The 19926-nt window shown below is 34.0% G+C and overlaps 1 protein-coding gene across 1 annotated transcript in view; it reads right to left on the reverse strand.

Annotated features, from left to right (window-relative positions):
* Eato (Engulfment ABC Transporter in the ovary) overlaps positions 1-18920 on the reverse strand; it is a 29607-nt gene extending 10687 nt beyond the window's left edge. Inside the window, exons 1-7 of the mRNA XM_073968177.1 lie at positions 18609-18920; positions 18226-18523; positions 1926-2170; positions 1649-1871; positions 1429-1581; positions 1182-1360; positions 896-1112 (exon numbers count right to left, since the gene is read on the reverse strand). Coding sequence (XP_073824278.1) covers positions 896-1112; positions 1182-1360; positions 1429-1581; positions 1649-1871; positions 1926-2170; positions 18226-18523; positions 18609-18794 — 1501 coding nt within the window. The 5' untranslated portion in view covers positions 18795-18920. The remainder of the gene's footprint in view (positions 1-895; positions 1113-1181; positions 1361-1428; positions 1582-1648; positions 1872-1925; positions 2171-18225; positions 18524-18608) is intronic.
* Positions 18921-19926: the final 1006 nt, after the last annotated feature.

Below are 19926 nucleotides of genomic sequence, written 5' to 3' on the forward strand. Positions count from 1 at the left end.
AACGAAGGTACAAAATCATTGTTATTTTATATGAGCTCGATCTGGGTGAGCTTTGGACAAAACGCACACGAATATGCTAAAAAAAAATCGACCAAACTCAAATTGCACTGGCAGAGAGTGCGGCCGAGTGCACTCGTGAAGGAAGAATGTTGCGAAGGCAACACCAAATTTCCATTTTACAAGCTGCATCGTCGGCGGAAGATCTCCTGTATGGACCAGGAATAGATGGCTCCTTGTAATCTTACCAAAAATACATTTACATTTATTCATGTAAACCGAAATAAAAATTTAAAACGCGTTTTTCTCGAAATGCCATTTTTGAAGTCGGCGACAATGATAGCACGAAAACGGATAGACCGATCTTCGTATATTTTGGTGAGCTTATTAAATACATAAAAACCTCGTCTTTAAGCGAGACAGATTTTTTTAAATTTTTTTGGGCAAAAATTTTGATTTTTACATGTCACTATTTTTGTTAAAATAGATTTTTGAAAATTCTGTCTCGCTTAAAGACAAGATTATTAGGTTCTTAAAACGCGCACCAAAATATATGAGAATGGGCCCATTCGTTTTCGAACAAGCGTTGGCACCGCAAAACGCTTTTACAAAAAATGAGTTTCGCAGGTAGCCATTTACCACAATACTGTGCAATATTTTTCAAAAACAAAAATTCCAAAGATTTACCTAAAAATATTGGTAGTTTTCTTAGAAAAAAATTATGAAAATTGAGTTTTTTTGGCCAGCGCAACTGGGTATAACCCCTTAAGGGCGCAAATAATCAGCACTGTATACGTTTAAATCGATCGCGTTCGTTAGTAAAAGGATTAACAAACAATGCTTGCACACTACGGAATCCTATTGCTAAATAATTACAGAGATATAGTGATACACTTACCCATTATCATATTAATCGTAGTAGTTTTTCCTGCACCATTGTGACCTAACAAAACTGTTATTTGTCTATTTTTAATAGTCATATTTAATCCATTCGCTATTACAATCTTTCGTCGGCTAGTATTAAATTGTTTATTTAGATCCTGTATAATAATTGCGTCAGAACAGTTGGATCTTTCAATATATTCGTTATATGTTGGTTTCTTCCAATATTGTGGCTGCAAATTACAATAATTAAGTTAATATTTACGAATAACATGCATACTTGTTTTTTAAGCTATACATACATCTAAAAAGAATAAATACGACTTTTTGATTCCACCTGGACCAGGGAAAATGTTTACTAAATACAGATATAACAGTGAGTAAACTGCTGTCTGCATTATAAGTATTATATAGATTTGACATATGCTGAACGATGACGGGGTTATTTGTTGATATAAATGGGTGACTTCAAATTTTTCGTCTGAATAAGAGTAATAATTCAATTTATATAAAGGAAAAATCGTATTTAAATTTGATCATTTTTCTTACATTTGTTACCCATAATTTGAAAACTGCTCCAAGCATCTATAAAAGCATTCGTACTAAACAAGTATGTATCTGCTTTTCCAATGCTATTTGTTACAAACAACAATGTCATCGGCAAATAAAATAGAATATACCCAACGTTTTTGGCATAGAATACTATATGAATTATATATTAAAAATTATTCAAATGTCGTCTAAAATATTTAAATATGTATTTATTTACCTGTATTAAAGAAAACGGATATCAAATACGTGTAAGACATCAGTGACAGCATGAATAGGACAACCAATATAAATACAAAAAATGCCGGTATTATGCCCAAGGCATTGTAGTTACCAGCAACAATTAACACGGCCACAGAATATATCGTATAAACTATTAAACGAACAACATAAAAAGAAATTCCATTTAGATACGATAATGGTGTTGCTATGACCAAAAATTCCTAAAATAAAAATAATTAGCAAAACAGTTTTTATATTATTTCAAATAATCATACTTTCAACCCATCTTGCTTCTCCTCCACTAAAGGCACAAAAAATGTGCTATCTAATAGAGCAATGAAAAATATTGGAAATAAGAAGCCAAATGTAATTCCAGCTTCATTTTGAAAATATCCTCCTCGCATATAGGGCATTGATCCAATTCGTACTGACACATCTGATTGTATATTTGTTCTTTGTGTTATGTAATCCAAATCAATTGAATGTTGTAGTTTTATAAAGTGTATATAGTCACGTGATTCTGCAAAAAAAAAAAAAAAAAGAAATTCATAATAATAGAAGATTTATTTTAGAGCTTTATTAGTGAGATTTATTTTAGAGTTTTATAGTGGAAATTGTGATCACTGAAAATTGTTTTGTGCTAATACCTTTTAATTGGCATTTAATTTTACTAAATACTGTTCGCACACCTTTAGTTTAAGTTTTAAAAAAATGGGATCATTTTAAATTCCAGATTATTGCTTTGCAATAGGCAGCATTTAGTCCTCACACTGTAAATTTCAGAATTTTGGCTTTATATACGTTTCAAAAATTACCTCCTTATATCAACCCTATATCGCAACCATAATTCTCATTTCCTGCTCTATCTGTTCCTCCAAAACCAACTACCGCAGCTAGCATTGTTTTTCAAAGATCACATTGCGGAGTCTTTTTAGAGTCCTTTTGGTGATCAAAAACAGATTAACTAGAAAGTGACACCCTGTAATGATTAAAAAGAGTTCAATTTAAAATACAACAACAAATGTGTAGCAATCACAAATAAATCATTGAGGCGTTTAAAATGTGACCTTTTTTGTTATTTATTGTCACATTTTGATCATCTGAAGATTGAAAAATGCTTAATCAAAAAAGGGTCATGCAGCTGTTTGAGAAGTGATTAGAATTATGTACCTTCTGATCATATTTTGAACAGCTAGGTGATTAAACAGTGATTGTTTTGCTTTTTTTTCAAACATAACGGTTTTGTTGTATATAATTCTCATATATACTTTCTACAAAACTTTGATATAAATATCACGTATAATATTATGAATATTAATAAAGACATGTCCAGGTTTTGCCAAGTGAAATGAAAAAAGTGAATGAAGAAACACTATACTAAAGAGATAATTAAAAGTCACAACAAAGCAAAAAAAAAAAAAAAAAAAACAGAGGAAAGGAAAGATACAAAAAAGAAAGAAGAATAAAAAAAATTCTTTTAATTGTTCCGTCTAATAAGAAAACTCATAAATGACTCACTAAAGACTCATAAACGATTATAAACATGACTCAGAAAAGACTCGAAAGAGAGTCACAAATTAATTAACAAATGACCAATAAATGATTAAATACGACTCAAAAAAGACTTTATATGCCATCAGAAAATGGGCAAAAATGACTCGAAACTAATGCAGGGGAAGACTCATTTGTGATTTGTTTAGAAGAGTCGCCTGAGGTTACGTTTTCCTCCCGACAAAGGATTCATTTATGATCAGAAAATGAGCTTTTTAATCGTGCAGTCGGATCAAAAAAGACTGGAATTTGATTAAAAATTTCAAAAAATGCTGGCTGGGACATTACTGTTTAGTACACTACGTATACATGAGCACACGAATTTCAAAAACATAAGAGTAAGAGTAGCGCGTCTTTATAATGTTTTGCCAAACAATTTAAAGGTATTCAATATATCTCCGGCAACTTTCTCAAGACATCTTATGCATCACTTAGAGTGATTAGATTTTCCATCGTTTGATGAACGTCAGATGTTGTTGTTGTAACAGTGTTTTTATTATGTTTATATGTTCGTTCCTCTGTTCAATCTGGCTCTGGGTCTATCTCCAGTTCCAGAAAAATGGCTGCTTCGATGGGATGTAGCCACAGATCCACTGGAGTTAGATGGGTAGGATTGGCGGGGCAGTTAAAAAGGTGTTGTGTGTCGTGCGGGCCCATGCCGCATACTGGGCATATGTCTTGCACGGCGCGATCGATTTCCGCCCAATACGAATTTAGGCGACTGCAATATCCCGAGCGTAGTTGAGCCAAAACTACTCTGGTGTGTCGTGGCAGCTGACGCTCCTCAGCTGCGATAGATGGAGGATGTACTCCGAGTACTTTATTCACACTATAGTTTCTTAAGGCCTTGGCAACTGCGTCCATGTGAATACTATTCAATTCTGCTTGATATGCTTGTTGATCTAGGGGTTCTCTCCTGTATCGTTGGACCACTCCCTCTAGAGCATGGATATCCTTCCTGATCTCCCTGAATGGGCCGGGCCTACCCACAAGATGGTGATTGGGATGGCTCACACGATAACATCCAAGCAGGTACTACAACGAAAGCATCTCATTGTGTTGCTTTACAGGAAGAATTTTTGCCTCCTCATGTAGATGGTCCACTGAAGATTTGAGGAGGCACCCTGTCCCTGTTCTCAGGGCGGCATTCTGGCAAGTTTGAATCTTTTTCCAGTTCGTATCACACAATCTCGGGGACCAGACTGGAGCCGCATAGTTTACCACAGACCGACCTATCGCGTTATACGTGGTGAACGTCAGATTGGAATGTTTTCCTTTTGTTTTAAATGATCTCATTTTTAAGTGTCAGTTAATCTTTATATGATTATAGCATATTATTTTCTATAGTTTATTATGTTTTATTCTCCTACATTTGTTTAAGTACTTTGAGTAGTGGGAATATAAATATTTGTATGAATTTTTTTTTGCCTTATGGCTTCAAGTATTTTCGTAACTATAGGATTATTTGATATAAATAAAGTTTCATATGCACACAGAGTACTGATAACATACATATATGTAATACTAGAATATGCCCGCTACTTCGTTAGCCGAAGTGACACAATTATAAAGAAAATCTCAACATTAAAACTATTTTTAAATAGAAATTATTTTTGTTATTTCTGACCGATTTCTGAATTTAATACCCTAATTTTGTCTTCAACAGCAACTCATATGTACAACAAACCAAACATTATTGAAAGAATTTTTGTTTTAATTTGAAATTGAAAATCAAAATTTTTACAAATTCATCGTTTGTAATCATTTTTTGTCTAACTGGATTTTAACGAAAGAAAATCTTTTGTGCGACACCTGTTATTTGGAAACAAAATTATATAGCTTATAGCAAAATTGTATAGCATAATGGAAAATAATGGAAAATAACAACCTTCATTGTCTTTCCAATATATATTGGTTTACTTAGAAACATTGTGGCGTTTTTTATTGTTTTTTCAAAATAGTCTGGCATAATTCCATTGTTGTTGTTTTAATATTTTAAAACAACTAGTTTATTAGTGGAAAAGATTTGGCATTGTTCACCAAGGGGTAAGGCAGGGAATACTATAGTTTCGATCCACGCCACTGGATCTCATCAGTTCCCTTGTTTCTTGTTTGTGGATATTCTCCACCGAAGTTATTTTTCAATAACTTCTTCGACAAGAAACTTTATACCCAAACATCAATCGTCAGAAGTATAAAGGTAAGCAAAGAAAAAAGTTTAATGAGAAGTTTTTCCTTGGCAACCTCACACAACTCCGACGAAAGTGTCTGCGAAAACAATTAAAACCTCTTTCACTAGTATGTGTCGTCGAATTTCATCGAATGCACACACCAAAATTTGGTTGGTCTGCTTTACAGCAAAAACAACACACGTCGAGCCAGTGTTTGGTTTACGATAAAATAAATGCGCCTAGAAGTAAACTACAAAATTTGAAATTGTTTGTGATATTTTACGGTATTAAGAAATTATAGCATTTAATTTGACAAATGTGTTGCCAACTAAGTACATAAGTAAGTGATAACAGTAAATAATAAGGATTTTTGTTATTGTTATTTTTTGTGGTTCCAGGACGAATTTTTCAAAACTCGGTCTTATCTCGCACATTTGCACCAACAGTGATCTACTGGTAAAATTTCAAGCTCCTAGCTTTAGCCGTTTTAGCTGGGCGTTGATGATGAGTCAGTCAGTCACTTATCACCAAACTCAAATATATAATAGATAATGTAATGCATTTTAATTGGCCCGATGGCTTAGAATTATTGTAAAGTTGATTAATAAATAAATAAAAATAAATCCTTCTCCTTTTCTAATACCGAATTTCAAAATTGCAGCTCAACACCTGCACACAATAACAAATTGTACCAAATTCTGTACCCTTTAGTACTTCCTCCTTCTTACCACAACACCTCAAACCAACAGTGATTCAGACCAATTTTCAGAACTCCGGACACCATACCAAATTTCGTATACTTACGACACGTATTTCCATTTACAGAGGTGTGACAAAAATACTTCTAGATAACATATTGAACTGATTTTATTATCAATGGGTCCTGGTGGACTAAAAACACTCGTCCCTATATACGAATAATCCTGAATTGAAGTATTTTACTGTTACCAACACATTGTTCAACCGAATTTGATGTAATTCGGTACCAGATGTTCTCATTGCATACCAAGCAAAATTTATTTGAAGTTATTCCATGCGAAGTAGTGATTGAATAGCTTTTTTGGAAGCAGTCCACGCAGAGTCATGAAAAATGCATTCCGTTCTTCACATTTTGACAATGTCCGATTTGAATCCATTTCATAAAATTTGCACATTTTAGCAATGTTTAGATTTATAATAACTTTTTGCAAATAAAATTCTTAAGAACACAAGAAACAATTTATTTTGTGGTATTTTAATACTCAGCAAAATGTTTGTATCCAAAAAGATAATCATAGGTGCAAGAAATGTCAGACTGCATATTTGTTTGTAGCCAAAAAAGTAGTTGAATCATGAGTGCAAGTGACTATTTCTTTTTAAGTGAAAGAACATGGTGTAGCTAGGATGCAATCAATTTTAGATGTTTATCACCTATTTTGCATGACTCTAAGCGTTTTAAGATGTTTTTGGGTATTTTTGAGTAATAAAAGCTAACTTTCTAGAATAAAAGTATTTGATTTTAATTTGCACTCAGTCGCTTTTTAAAATGATTTTGTAGTTTATCGGAATGAATTCATTTATTCTATTTCATGTACTATACAACTAATATGATATAATATTAACAGGGTAATTCATATTTAATAATATTATACAACATCTCCCTTTTTATAAAAAGAATATAAGGTGTTTTATAATATACAAAATTAATTCTTTAATTATTTCAATCATTGAACCTTTTTGGCTTGACTATTTTTCTTCCACTTCTTGTTACATATTCTTTAAAAACATGTTGAGATCCACCATTAAAACTTCCATTTTCATCATTCAATGGTTCATTTACAACTCCAAATTCATTATTAACATTTTGCTCATTGACAGTTTCAGTTTCAGCTTCCAAATTTTCATTTTCGGGTGTACTATCGATTGGTTCCGGTCTAGATAATATATGTTGATCATTTCTCCTGTATACTACTCCATCACTATCCCTTACAAGAAAAGACCTTGGCTCTTCACAATTTCGAATAATTTGCCCACTCGACCATAACGCATTTGGGGTTCTTTTAAAGAAAACATTGTCATCGGGTCTTTTATCTGACTTTGACTTTTTTGAATTTCTATTATACCAATTAGCTGATTTTGTAATTTTTTTATTTACTGTTTTCTTATAAATGTTCTTCGTCCACAAGTCGGGGCTTAAAATTACTAACTACTGATGGCAATTTTGTCCTTAAGTTCCTTGACATTAATAATTCTGCTGGGCTAGGTAGATTCCCTTTCGGAGTCGTTCTATAATGTAAAAGGGCTATATGTGGATCAGATCCGCTTTCCTCGCATTTTTGAAACATTTTCTTGATGATCTGTATAGATCTTAGGACCTAGGAAGATAAGGACTTGACGTTATGTTATGAATACCCTAATCAGAACAGAATATTGAAAATTCTTTGGAGTTGAAAGCTGGACCATTGTCCGAAATAAATATTTGTGGTATGCCATGTCTGGCAAATATAGCTTTAAGTTTAATTATAACATATGCGCTAGAATAACCATTTGTCAAAGGCGCAATTTCAATATATTTTGAATAATAATCTACCACAAGAAGGTAAGGCTTTCTTTTATATTCAAAAATGTCAGATCCAACTTTGAACCATGGCACATCATAAATTTCATGAGAAATCATCTCTTGCTTTGGCTTGGAATTACTATACTTTAAACAAATTTCACACGTAAAGACCATATTTGTAATATCATTATACATATTCGGCCAAAATATGGATTTTCGTGCTAAACTTTGACATCTTTGCATTCCCATATATCCCTTGTGTATACCTTCCAATATTTTTGAACGTAAAGATTTTGGAATTGAAATTTGTATCCCTTTTAAAACTAAATCACCTAGAATTGTGAGTTAATCCTTAATTTTGAAATACGGACAAATTTCTGAGTTAAGACAATCTTTAAACTTTGGCCATTCATTCATAATGTAATATTTGATTTTTTGAAACACTAAATCTGATTTAATAAGTTCTTTTATTTCATCCACATTTGAAAACGGAATTTCCATATGGGATCTTAAAAAATTACAATGAAGAGCTACATCGTCATCAAAATCAACTAATGCTTTTTCTTGCAAAGGACATCTAGATAAAGTGTCAGCAATGTACATATACTTCCCTGGTTTGTATACCACATTCAGATCGTAGCATTGTAATCTTATCATAAATCTTTGCAAACTTTTATAGAGAGGCTTTTTAAACAAAGACACTAACGGTTTATGATCTGTCTCAACAAGCACCTTACAGCCATATGTATACTGATGGAATTTTGTACATCCAAACAGTGTCGCAAATAATTCCTTCACTATTTGAGCATAATTTATTTGGGCATCTGTGAGTGATGCTGAGCTGTATGCAATTGGATTTTTTCAATGCAGAATTGCAGCTCCTACAGCGTGTTGTGAGGCATCAACAGTGAGGATCAATTGCTTTTTTGGGTCAAAATATTGTTACGAATGTAACTGATAGGTTTAAGTTAGTTTAGTTTAATTTCCGTTAATTTAAAAATTTGAATTGTAACGTAAAGTTTTATTACGCAGTTACTTTATTTAAGCAACAACAACTACCATGTAGAACTCTCTTCATCATTCTAGTCGTTACATTACCTTTTGTTAATGTTCTTTTGTTTGTTTTGCCATAATAATGTAATTATCGTTAAGTTCCTACTTCTTGTATTTCGTGTAGTTGTTTGTTGTTGTTACGTCATTACTGTGCTTGTCTACTTGTATGTATGTGAGTATGGTTGTTCGCTTAGTGCGAATGTGTGTCTGTGTGTTCGCTTCACAGATTCGAGAGGTTGCCATATGTTCTAGATATTTCTAGACCAAGGAGATTTTGGGTATAAATAGAGTTACGAATGGCAACATGTAGGAGTTGTGTTTTAAGCGTTGAACTGAACAGATCGGTTTAAGAATAGCTGCGTGCTAACTAGAGACTTGCTGTGTGCTTAGTAATTAAAGTCGGTTCTGAATAAGTGTAATAAAGTAAATAAAGCATTGTAGAAACGTAATCTAAAACGAACCCTGTTTTATTTGGTACAAATCGTACTGGGGAATAAAACAACGTCTACACGGAGATTAGTTAAATCTAATTCCGTAACAATTGGTGTCAGCAGTGAGATTACGATCATCCTACAATGAAGTTTAAGGATCTACGAGTGGAAGACTTGAAGAAGGAGCTAAGTAAGTTGGAGTTGTGTTCTACTGGCAACAAGGCCGAACTACAAAAACGCTTGTTGGAAGAGTTCGAACGCCGTGGAATGAACATCGATGAATATGAGTTCGACGGTAAGGAGGAAGTCGAGTTATCGGCAAAGGGCGAATCCAGCGTTGAGGAAGTTTCGTCGGTAGCTGCCAGGGGTGACGATTTGAAATCAATGCTGGCTATGATGATGCTGGAAATGAATAAGAAAAATGAAGAAACTTCCAGGCTTATGGCGGAAATGAAATCTGACAACTGTAAGATGTTAGAAGAGATGTCTAGAAAGAATGAAGAAACTTCTAGACTTATGATGGACGAAATGAAAGCAGAAAATTGTAGAATGATGGAAGAAAATTCCAGTAAAATGTTGGAAGAGATATCCAGAAAGAGCGAAGAAAATTCCAGAAAATTAGAGGAAAAATTAGAAGAGAACTCTAGAAAAATCTCTAAGGGCATGGAAGAGAAACTAGAGGTAAATTCTAGAACAATTAACGAGAAACTCGAGAACATCACGATGGTGATTGAAAAGAGAGTAGAAAACGTGGAGGTACAAATTAAAGAGTTGGATAAAAAGATTTTGTCTGTTGACGAGAAATTTCTGGCTCAAGATGAGAAGATTCTGGGCATAGAAAAGAAAATGTCGGAACTGGAAATCAAAGGTGGCCCAGTGAGAGCTATTCATAACACGTTAAAAATTAAGCCTCCAGTGTTCGACGGCTCAACCTCTTTCAATGTGTTCAAATTACAGTTCGAGACCGTGGCTACTAGAGATTCTTGGAACGACAACGACAAAGCGGTATCACTCCTGATGGCATTGAAAGGTGATGCTGCTGACGTATTACAGAGTATTCCCGCCGCTTCTAGGAACAACTATGGAGATATAATGGCTGCTCTTGAACGTAGGTACGGTAGTGAACACAAGCAAGAGATCTACCGAATGGAACTGAGGGGAAGAGTCCAGAAGCCAAATGAGACTTTACAAGACTTTGCGGCTGATATAGAGCGGTTGGCGCAGTTGGCATATCCAGGAGAGACACATCCATTGGTGGACCGCATAAAGATTGAGACATTTGCAAGTGGTATTCGTGATCCAGAGATAAAATTTGCGACGTATGCGGCACCGATAGGAACATTTGCAGAAACCGTGTCATTTGCCCTGGCCCAAGAAACCGCGAGGATGCTGGTGAAACCTAAAGCCTACAACGTGAGGAGGCTGCAAGTTGAGGACAACAATTCCCAGACCGTTGTCGATCCGCTAAAGGATGCACTAATGCGTGTGAAACGAGGGACTGAAAAAACGAGAAAGACTTGCTACAACTGTCGTAAAGCTGGACACATTGCACGAGAATGCATATTACAACGACCAAGGCCCAGATCCACCTCACCGCCTTCAAAAAGCGACGACCAACCGGTGGCCAAGAATCTGGAAAGAGAGACATCAGGTGAATCAAATGAAATGAATTCCGTCAATCACGAGGCGCCGCTGGCAGGGGATGAAAACGATGGTCCCACTATCTCTATAGCCATAGTCCAGCAGGAGAATCACAACTTAACGGTTAAAGGCTTTATCAATGGTGTATTGCGTACCTTGACATTGGGCACCGGTGCAACAAAGTCCATTATTAGACCGGATTTGGTGAAAGGGAAGGTATTGCCGTTAAATGGAGTCAAATTGCGGACGGCCACAGGCGAGACTACAACGGTGCATGGAAAGGCCTACCAAAGGCTGAGCATGGGTAGAAAATCTGTAAATTTCGATTTTGTAGTGGCCGATATTATGGACGAAGTTATACTTGGTGTAGACTTCATGATTGCCTTCGATATCAACCTGGACATAAAGCACCGCGTGATGACATGGTCCAATGTGGAAATACCGATAAGTGTGGGCTACAACGAGAAAAGCAAATACCGCCCGAAGGCAGAATCCAGCGAGATCGCTGTCGATATCCGTACGCTGAAGGTGGAAGCCGCCGACAATTGGCCCGTAGGAAAGCGGAAAAATCCCGTAACGAGAGGGAAAAAGCGAAGATGTATGTCGAGGAAATGTCCATCGAAAAACGGGCATACAACAAGGAAGGACAAGTCCGATGAAGACCAGGTGGCACCTAGGAAGGTGACCACAAAGAAAGAAGGTATAACGTCAAGATTCCTGGAGAGAAAGCAACGTCCAGAAGAGCAGAAGTCCAAAGCTGACGCAGTAGAGGGTACATCTAAATCGGTTGCCACCACTACGGAACGAGAACTGCGTCTAGTCAAGAGGAACAGGCTTAAACGGGAGGCAGTGTTACCAATGCCCATACCACCGAGAGGGAACTGTGCCTATTCGGGACGAACAGGCTTAAGCGGGAGGCAATGTTACGAATGTAACTGATAGGTTTAAGTTAGTTTAGTTTAATTTCCGTTAATTTAAAAATTTGAATTGTAACGTAAAGTTTTATTACGCAGTTACTTTATTTAAGCAACAACAACTACCATGTAGAACTCTCTTCATCATTCTAGTCGTTACATTACCTTTTGTTAATGTTCTTTTGTTTGTTTTGCCATAATAATGTAATTATCGTTAAGTTCCTACTTCTTGTATTTCGTGTAGTTGTTTGTTGTTGTTACGTCATTACTGTGCTTGTCTACTTGTATGTATGTGAGTATGGTTGTTCGCTTAGTGCGAATGTGTGTCTGTGTGTTCGCTTCACAGATTCGAGAGGTTGCCATATGTTCTAGATATTTCTAGACCAAGGAGATTTTGGGTATAAATAGAGTTACGAATGGCAACATGTAGGAGTTGTGTTTTAAGCGTTGAACTGAACAGATCGGTTTAAGAATAGCTGCGTGCTAACTAGAGACTTGCTGTGTGCTTAGTAATTAAAGTCGGTTCTGAATAAGTGTAATAAAGTAAATAAAGCATTGTAGAAACGTAATCTAAAACGAACCCTGTTTTATTTGGTACAAATCGTACTGGGGAATAAAACAACGTCTACACGGAGATTAGTTAAATCTAATTCCGTAACAATATGTTAAAACTGGTGTTTTAGTCATTTCTATTTTTAAACTATTAAATTCTTTTTCTAACGTTTCGTTCCAGTGCCACTCAACATCCTTTCTCAAAAGCTGTCTTAATTTTTACGACTTTTACACATTTTAGCCGAAAAACCGTTCCCGTACACAAAAAAGTTGTAAAATGTTCACTTCTCTTTAAACAAAAATGGCGCTGAATTAGGCTTTCTTTAAAAACTTTTTATTCGGCAAATTTGTGCATGTAAAAAATAGTAACATGGTTGCCGGCGTCTGATTGGCTGGTACGCCGACTTTGACATTTGTTTCAGTTTTTTGACCTATTTTCCATTTTTCCGTTCCCGAACTATTTCAAAAAACTTTTGTGTGAGAACAATTTTTTACAGTTCTCTCTTTTACGAGTTTTACTATTAAAAGTACTGGAACGAAGCTATAATTAACAACCTTTCTATTCTGTAAACAAATTTTTACTCTGTTCCAGAACCTGCAAGAAGCTACTATTTCTAACTACGATAACATTTTTTCCTTTATGTTATCGGAAAAAATAGTAAAAATTAGTAGATTCTTGCAGTCCTGGAACAGACCAATTAACAACTTTTGTTACATATGTCGTTATGAAACCAACACAAAAATAGTAGTTGTTAAAAAATTGACAAAAATGTTCATTATAGCCCGTTTCCACGGTACGTCGTTCGTTCTCTATTCGTTGTTCGACCCATAACTACGAATAAATTACTTATTTCCCCACACAAAATTCTATGAACGAACGACGATTTTTCTACGTTGTTCGATTAGAAATACTCTCTGAACGACGAATAAGTATGTCCCATCCCTAACAAATGAGAGAATTTATCGAAAAAATAATTATGACATGTCGACGCCTCCAAATAATAGTATGCTAAGTCGACTTAGCATGTTTTCAAGTTCTTTACGTTTTTATATTTATCGTCCTTTAACTTAAATTCTGTCAAATTTTGGTAATGATCGGACAATCCGAACAGAAGTTATTAACAAATATTTACTTAGCATAGTACTGAAGGTCAAAGAAATTTCCAAACTTTTAGAGCTTGTCCTGCAAAACTCGCTTTTCAGAATTAGCAAACTATTATTTGGAGGTGTCGAACGTCCTTTAACTTAAATTCTGTCTAATTTTGGTAATGATCGGTCAATCCGAACAGAAGTTATAAACAAATATTGACTTAGCATAGTACTGAAGTTCAAAAAAATTTCCAAACTTTGAGAGCTTCTCCTGCAAAACTCACTTTTTAGACTTAGCATACTATTATTTGGAGGTGTCGATGTATAAATTAAAAATTTAAAAATTGGTTGAAAATACAAACATTTTTAGAAAAAAGGAAAAATATGAATGAAAATGAATGAACTAAACGTTTTATGCAGATGCAGAAGGAAGATGGTTGTGTTTTCTTCTTTAGTCCACACACATTTCTTGTCTGTTAGTCTTGTGCCAGTCTATGAAAATTTTCATGAAAATGTTTTGAGCTTATGGGTAAGAAGGGAGAAAGGGAGCTCCTTCACCTCCGCTCTCTCCTAAAAGCTATAATATATTTTTATGTGTTATTTTCAGTGTCTGGCACAAGAGTTAGTTCAAAATCGCGTAAAAAATCAGAAACAAAAAGGAAACAAATAACTGAAAGTCTGTATACACAAACATTGTTTTGACATTTCTCTCTTTATGATTTTGAAAATAGAAACATATAAAAATATATTGAAAATACAAAATTATTCAGAATTTATGGAAAAAATGAATGAAATATGCGTAGTTAAATATAGAAGATACATTTAAAGGAAAGTCTATTGCTTTTCCTATTCATTTAATGCATATTTTATGTTTTTTTCGGTTCAAATTTTCGTGATAACAAGGAAACAAAAATTAAGGAAATTTTTTATGTTTCTGTTAATTACGAATGGTGCCGTGGAAACGGGTTAATTCGTGTACGTCGTTCGACAGGCTAACAACGTAATTGAAACGCTCGTGTGAACATGACATTACTGGATTTGTCTTGGGTTTGTGTGTATGTTTCTGGTCTGCTCCAGAACTGGAAGAATCAACAAATTACTATTTTTTCCGATAATATAAAGGAACAAATGTTATCGTAGTAAAAAATAGTAGGTTCTTGCAGGTTTTGAAACAGAATATTTGTTTATGAATACATTTAGAATTGAAAGATTTTTTAAAGTTTATAGACAATTGGCGTTTTTTATTGTTGGACTGCAGAATTTTACATCTTTGTGTTTATTTCAGCTTTAGTCCATATTTTGTTGTAATTCAATTGTTTGAATAACAACAAAATATTTTAAAGTGGATATGAAATTGATTAGTTGCGGGCGAAGGGTAGGGAATACTATAGTTTCAGTTGTCACCAAACAACTTCATCAGTTCCCTTTTTCGCCGACTCTGTATCGATAAACAGGTCAATAAAGCCATCTAGCAAATTAAATAAAATGAGAAATTTGCTGTATGGCCTTAAAGCTGTTTACCCTACAATTTGAGTCGAACTAAAGAATTTCATGTCCACCACTGTTTTTATGTCGTCTTTGCTTCGCAAAGAATACGAACATAGGAGTGTTGCTTCAATAAGCGGGGGTAAAAACAACAAGAAAGTTGTTTTTGCATTACGCATTGGTCAACAACTAAAGCTGAAATAAACACAAAGATGTAAAATTCTGCAGTCCAACAATAAAAAACGCCAACAACAATAATAGGCATCAGCACGGCCTTGTTGACCAATGCGTAATGCAAAAACAACTTTCTTGTTGTTTTGTTTGCTAGATGGCTTTATTGACCTGTTTATCGATACAGAGTCGGCGAAAAAGGGAACTGATGAAGTTTTTTGGTGACATCTGAAACTATAGTATTCCCTACCCTTCGCCCGCAACTAATCAATTTCATATCCACTTTAAAATATTTTGTTGTTATTCAAACAATTGAATTACAAAAAAATATGGACTAAAGCTGAAATAAACACAAAGATGTTTATAGACAATTGCTATTTTCCAGAACCTGCAAGAAGCTACTATTTTTTACTACGACAACACTTTTTCCTTTATGTTATCGGAAAAAATAGTAAAAATTGGTAGATTCTTGCAGTTCTGGAACAGACCAAATTTGTCTAAATTTTTACAGAATAGCACAATCGTTACTGCAAACAATGTTTAGTGTCGACAACGTTGTCGATTGTCGGATTGTTAAAAAGTTACAGAATAGGCCTACATGTCTGTGAAAGATTTTCTCCATACTTTTGGGTGTCCATTGTGATAGTATAACATAATTTTCGTCTCATCATAAAATATTACCTAGTACTTCAATGGGCGTGAAATGTTCTCTGTAGCAAATCTGAAACGCTTTTCTCAATTTTGCTGGGAGAGCAATGTCTTTTTTCGTAGCCACTCATGATGAATACTTGTTATTTTTTCTTTTCTGATTTTTCATGTGACACACTCAAATGTCGTAATTACGCGATTTTATTGTTCATTTTGAAATGATTTATTTGACACAAAAATACCAGGTACATACTTATCCCTTTTGTCCGTTGTGTTTGTTACATCCGACCGATTTCAGGATTTATTGCCTTGGTGTTGTCATAAACAGGCAAATCAACACATACAGTTAGACAACAAATGTATTGCAAAGACCAAAATTGTAAAAAAAAAACTTCATAATAGTTCGTTTATGGCAACAAATTATGTAAAAACAATACAGATTTTTGTGTAAATCTCTTTCTATTGGTCCTCAAAACAATATTCGGCCAAAATATACAACATTTATTTGCAATTTATAACAAATGCGAACTAAAATAAGAATTACCTACTTTTTTTAGGTGACAATAAATGTATTGCAAAGGGAAAAGCAGTACTATAAAACTAATCATTTTTGTTGTCATTATGCATTTTTATGACTTTTGCGGCTAACAATGGACTAACAGTATTGAATGTGATAAAGTTCAGTGATAAAAATGCCGTCCTGAGGGTCTTCATACAGTTAAAAATCGCTTGAGACCATATTAACAATAAACAATGACGAATCGGTCACGGACAAGTATGCAAAGAATGAATATTTGACTCAATATGCATTGTCGGGTAATGGACCAATACAAAAAAGTCCAATTTGGTTTTGAAAGCATAAAATTACCTCTCGAGAGTATAGGGAAAAATGGACCCTCAGTGTAGTATTTTGATACGACCTACAACCTAGCTCTATTTCCTCTTTCAATAGTATAGTATTGGAATGACTTCATTTTTACTACATGGATAGATATAACCCTCTGCTATCATAATAAATCTCAAAATGCGCCAAATCCAATAAAGCACATCCATTTTGGAAATTAGATCCGTTCTAGAAAAGCTGGAATACCGAATTTTTGAGTAGTATATATATTCATGGGTAGTATATATATATATATTCATAATAATGATTGGGAAGACATCCCCACTGAAAAAATTAGGAAATCTTTTATAGTCATTATTCTGAAAGTCCGAAAAGGGATCCAGAAATCTCAATCAAGTTCAACTACCACCATTCCAAAGACCAGATCATAACATATTAATCTTATTTGTGTAAATTGCAACACTAAACTAATAAATACCTCGGGCCAATATCCTACTATCAACCCTTATAAAATGTTTGTGTCCATTTTAAGAAAAAAAACTAGAAAAAGATACTACAACGAAGAATCAAGATTCACTAAAAATTGGGGAACCAGTAACCATAGAGTGGAACATGCCAAGCCTTAATTTTGAGTTTACTAAGCTCACTAAAGCTCCAATAAATCTCCACAGTGGATAAACAACTAATTGAGGAAAACTACTTTGATAATTCTCCAAGAAATCATAGATTTGGCCATCTTTGCAATATATTTATTGTCAACCCCATGTAGTAGGTAATTCTTATTTTAGTCCGAATTGGTTATAAATCGCAAAAAACCTTTGTATATTTGGGAGGAATATTTTTTTGAGGACCAATAGCAAGAGATTTACACAAAAGACGGTATAGTTTTTACATAATTTGTTGCCATAAACGAACAAATTAATACGATTTTTTTTTACAATGCTGGTCTTTGCAATACATTTGTTGTCAAACTGTATGTACAAAAAAAAAACCTTCATTATTGAAAGAATTTCTTAAATGAAAAATTTAAATTCTTATAAATTCATCGTTTGCAATAATTTAGTTGACTAACTGTACATATATGCATTCAAAAAAATTTAAGAACATTTGAATTCCCTGGTTTTACATTTCCTGTAATTTTAAATACATTTATGCTCTGTTCCAGAACCTGCAAGAAGCTACTATTTTTTACTACGATAACAATTTTTCCTTTATGTTATCGGAAAAAATAGTAAAAATTAGTAGATTCTTGCAGTTCTGGAACAGACCATTAATTCCTTTTAAATACATTTAACTCTAAAAACACTGTTTCCTAAATCCAACATCCTATCCTTCATACTAGCGAATGCATCCAGTCTATCTTGTTACATACAAATACCTAAACGCGACATTCTTCTTTCAGATAAATTAATTGTTAAAAATTCTTGAAATCCAGTTCGTTTTAATGCACAATGTTGGCTGTATTCTGTAGTGTACTTGTACTTACGACTAAATGAACCATCCAGGCTGTCTGTAACATAGCGATGTTTGGGATGTAATTTCATACGGTTCGTATAGATTGTGTACTCAAATGTATTTCCAGTTTTATTCCTCTCATTGGGGAATTCAAATTGCACACCGACACAATTTTCCTTACACTCTTCGATTGTTTTCACCATTGCCTCAACATGTGCAAACCCTTTCATCTCCAAAGGAGAACCACATTTCTCTTCCATGAATGCCAAGACTTCCGCTGTTTCGGGTGCAAAGAATGTTTGATCCACATCAAAGAAGCATCCATTTAACTAAAAGCAAAAAAAGACAGTTTGCATTAATGAAAAACAATTAGCTTTGACGTTTTTTGTATATCTTTGAAACAGTCTAAATTACCAAGGTTTCCGGACTCGATGGACTATAGAATTCAGTTAAGGGCTGAATGGGCTGATACATAAAACGGAGTAGCAAGTATTGCAATCCAAAACAAGAAACCACAATAATTCCAATACTTTTGTAATAGAAACGCAATACCATGAGCTGTTTGTAAATAAAGAGCCATAACGTATTCATTCGGTCCATGTTATAAAAGCTACGGCTAATATTTTTATTTTTACATCCCAAACAATTAATAAAAGTTTATTTGTGTGTTTTTATTTTCGACAACACAGACGGACAAACAGAACAAGGCAGGGCTAAACTTGTCTGTCAGATCCGAACGGCGACATATTTAGTCATTGCAAAAAAGAAGGGGTATTCATACGCCATGATTTGTATCACGACGGAAAAAAGTGATTCGTCAAAGGTTGTTTACACTGTATGTTTTATACATGTTAGGCCATGTTTATATTATAGCCTTTTGCAGGGTTAACCTTCTTGATGAGAATTTATTTGACATATACGCAAAGGAATTGACATTTGAAACCCAGTGGGTTTGTTAAATCCGGTTATTTATTTATTTATTTAAAAATCAATACATAGAAAGCTTCCTAGCCAATTATACATGTATTGGAGATTACAATAAAAAAGCTAATACTATGGTAGTAACAATTATAATTCAAAAGTAATAAAAATATTTAAAGATAATTGCATAGAAAAAACGATAAATGGCTCCCCAGCCATATGAATATTGCATGTTAATAAATGTATAAAGATAAAAATCTAAGTTTTATTTTCTTTTATGGTCCCATAGAACAGATAGATGTCTTTTTGAAAATAAAAAAAAAAAAAAATATTAAGATTTTAAGATTTTTTGTTGAGAAACGAAAAATACTATCAGCAGGGGTGAGCAAGCCTGTGTGCTAGCACACAGACAAATTGTGAAAACGTACTATTAGTTTTTTGTGAACCATAAACAATTTAAAGTTTATGCAATTTTTTATTTATATTTTTTAATAATTTGCATTGTATACGATTTTAGACAACATTAATGTACAAAAAATTCTGAAATAAGTAGTGAAACATCAAGAAAGATTAAATATTAATTCTCTCTAAAATTTTCCTCTCTCACAATTCTGCTCAGCTCTGCTATTAGCTTCCTCTTAAATGTGGTGTTAGAATATGAGAACATTTTCAAGGAACTCGGTAAATAATTCCAAACTCTATAAACCCGAACCAAAAACGAATGCTCAAGTGCAGAATTTCTCACCAAAGGAACTTCAATTTGCACGTTTCGTGTTGAGTGTATAAACAAAAACTGATCTACCAATAATTC

Source organism: Musca autumnalis, unplaced genomic scaffold (assembly GCF_047663935.1).
Source record: "Musca autumnalis isolate F117 unplaced genomic scaffold, ASM4766393v1 scaffold_2, whole genome shotgun sequence".
NCBI classification, from domain to species: Eukaryota; Metazoa; Arthropoda; class Insecta; order Diptera; family Muscidae; genus Musca; species Musca autumnalis.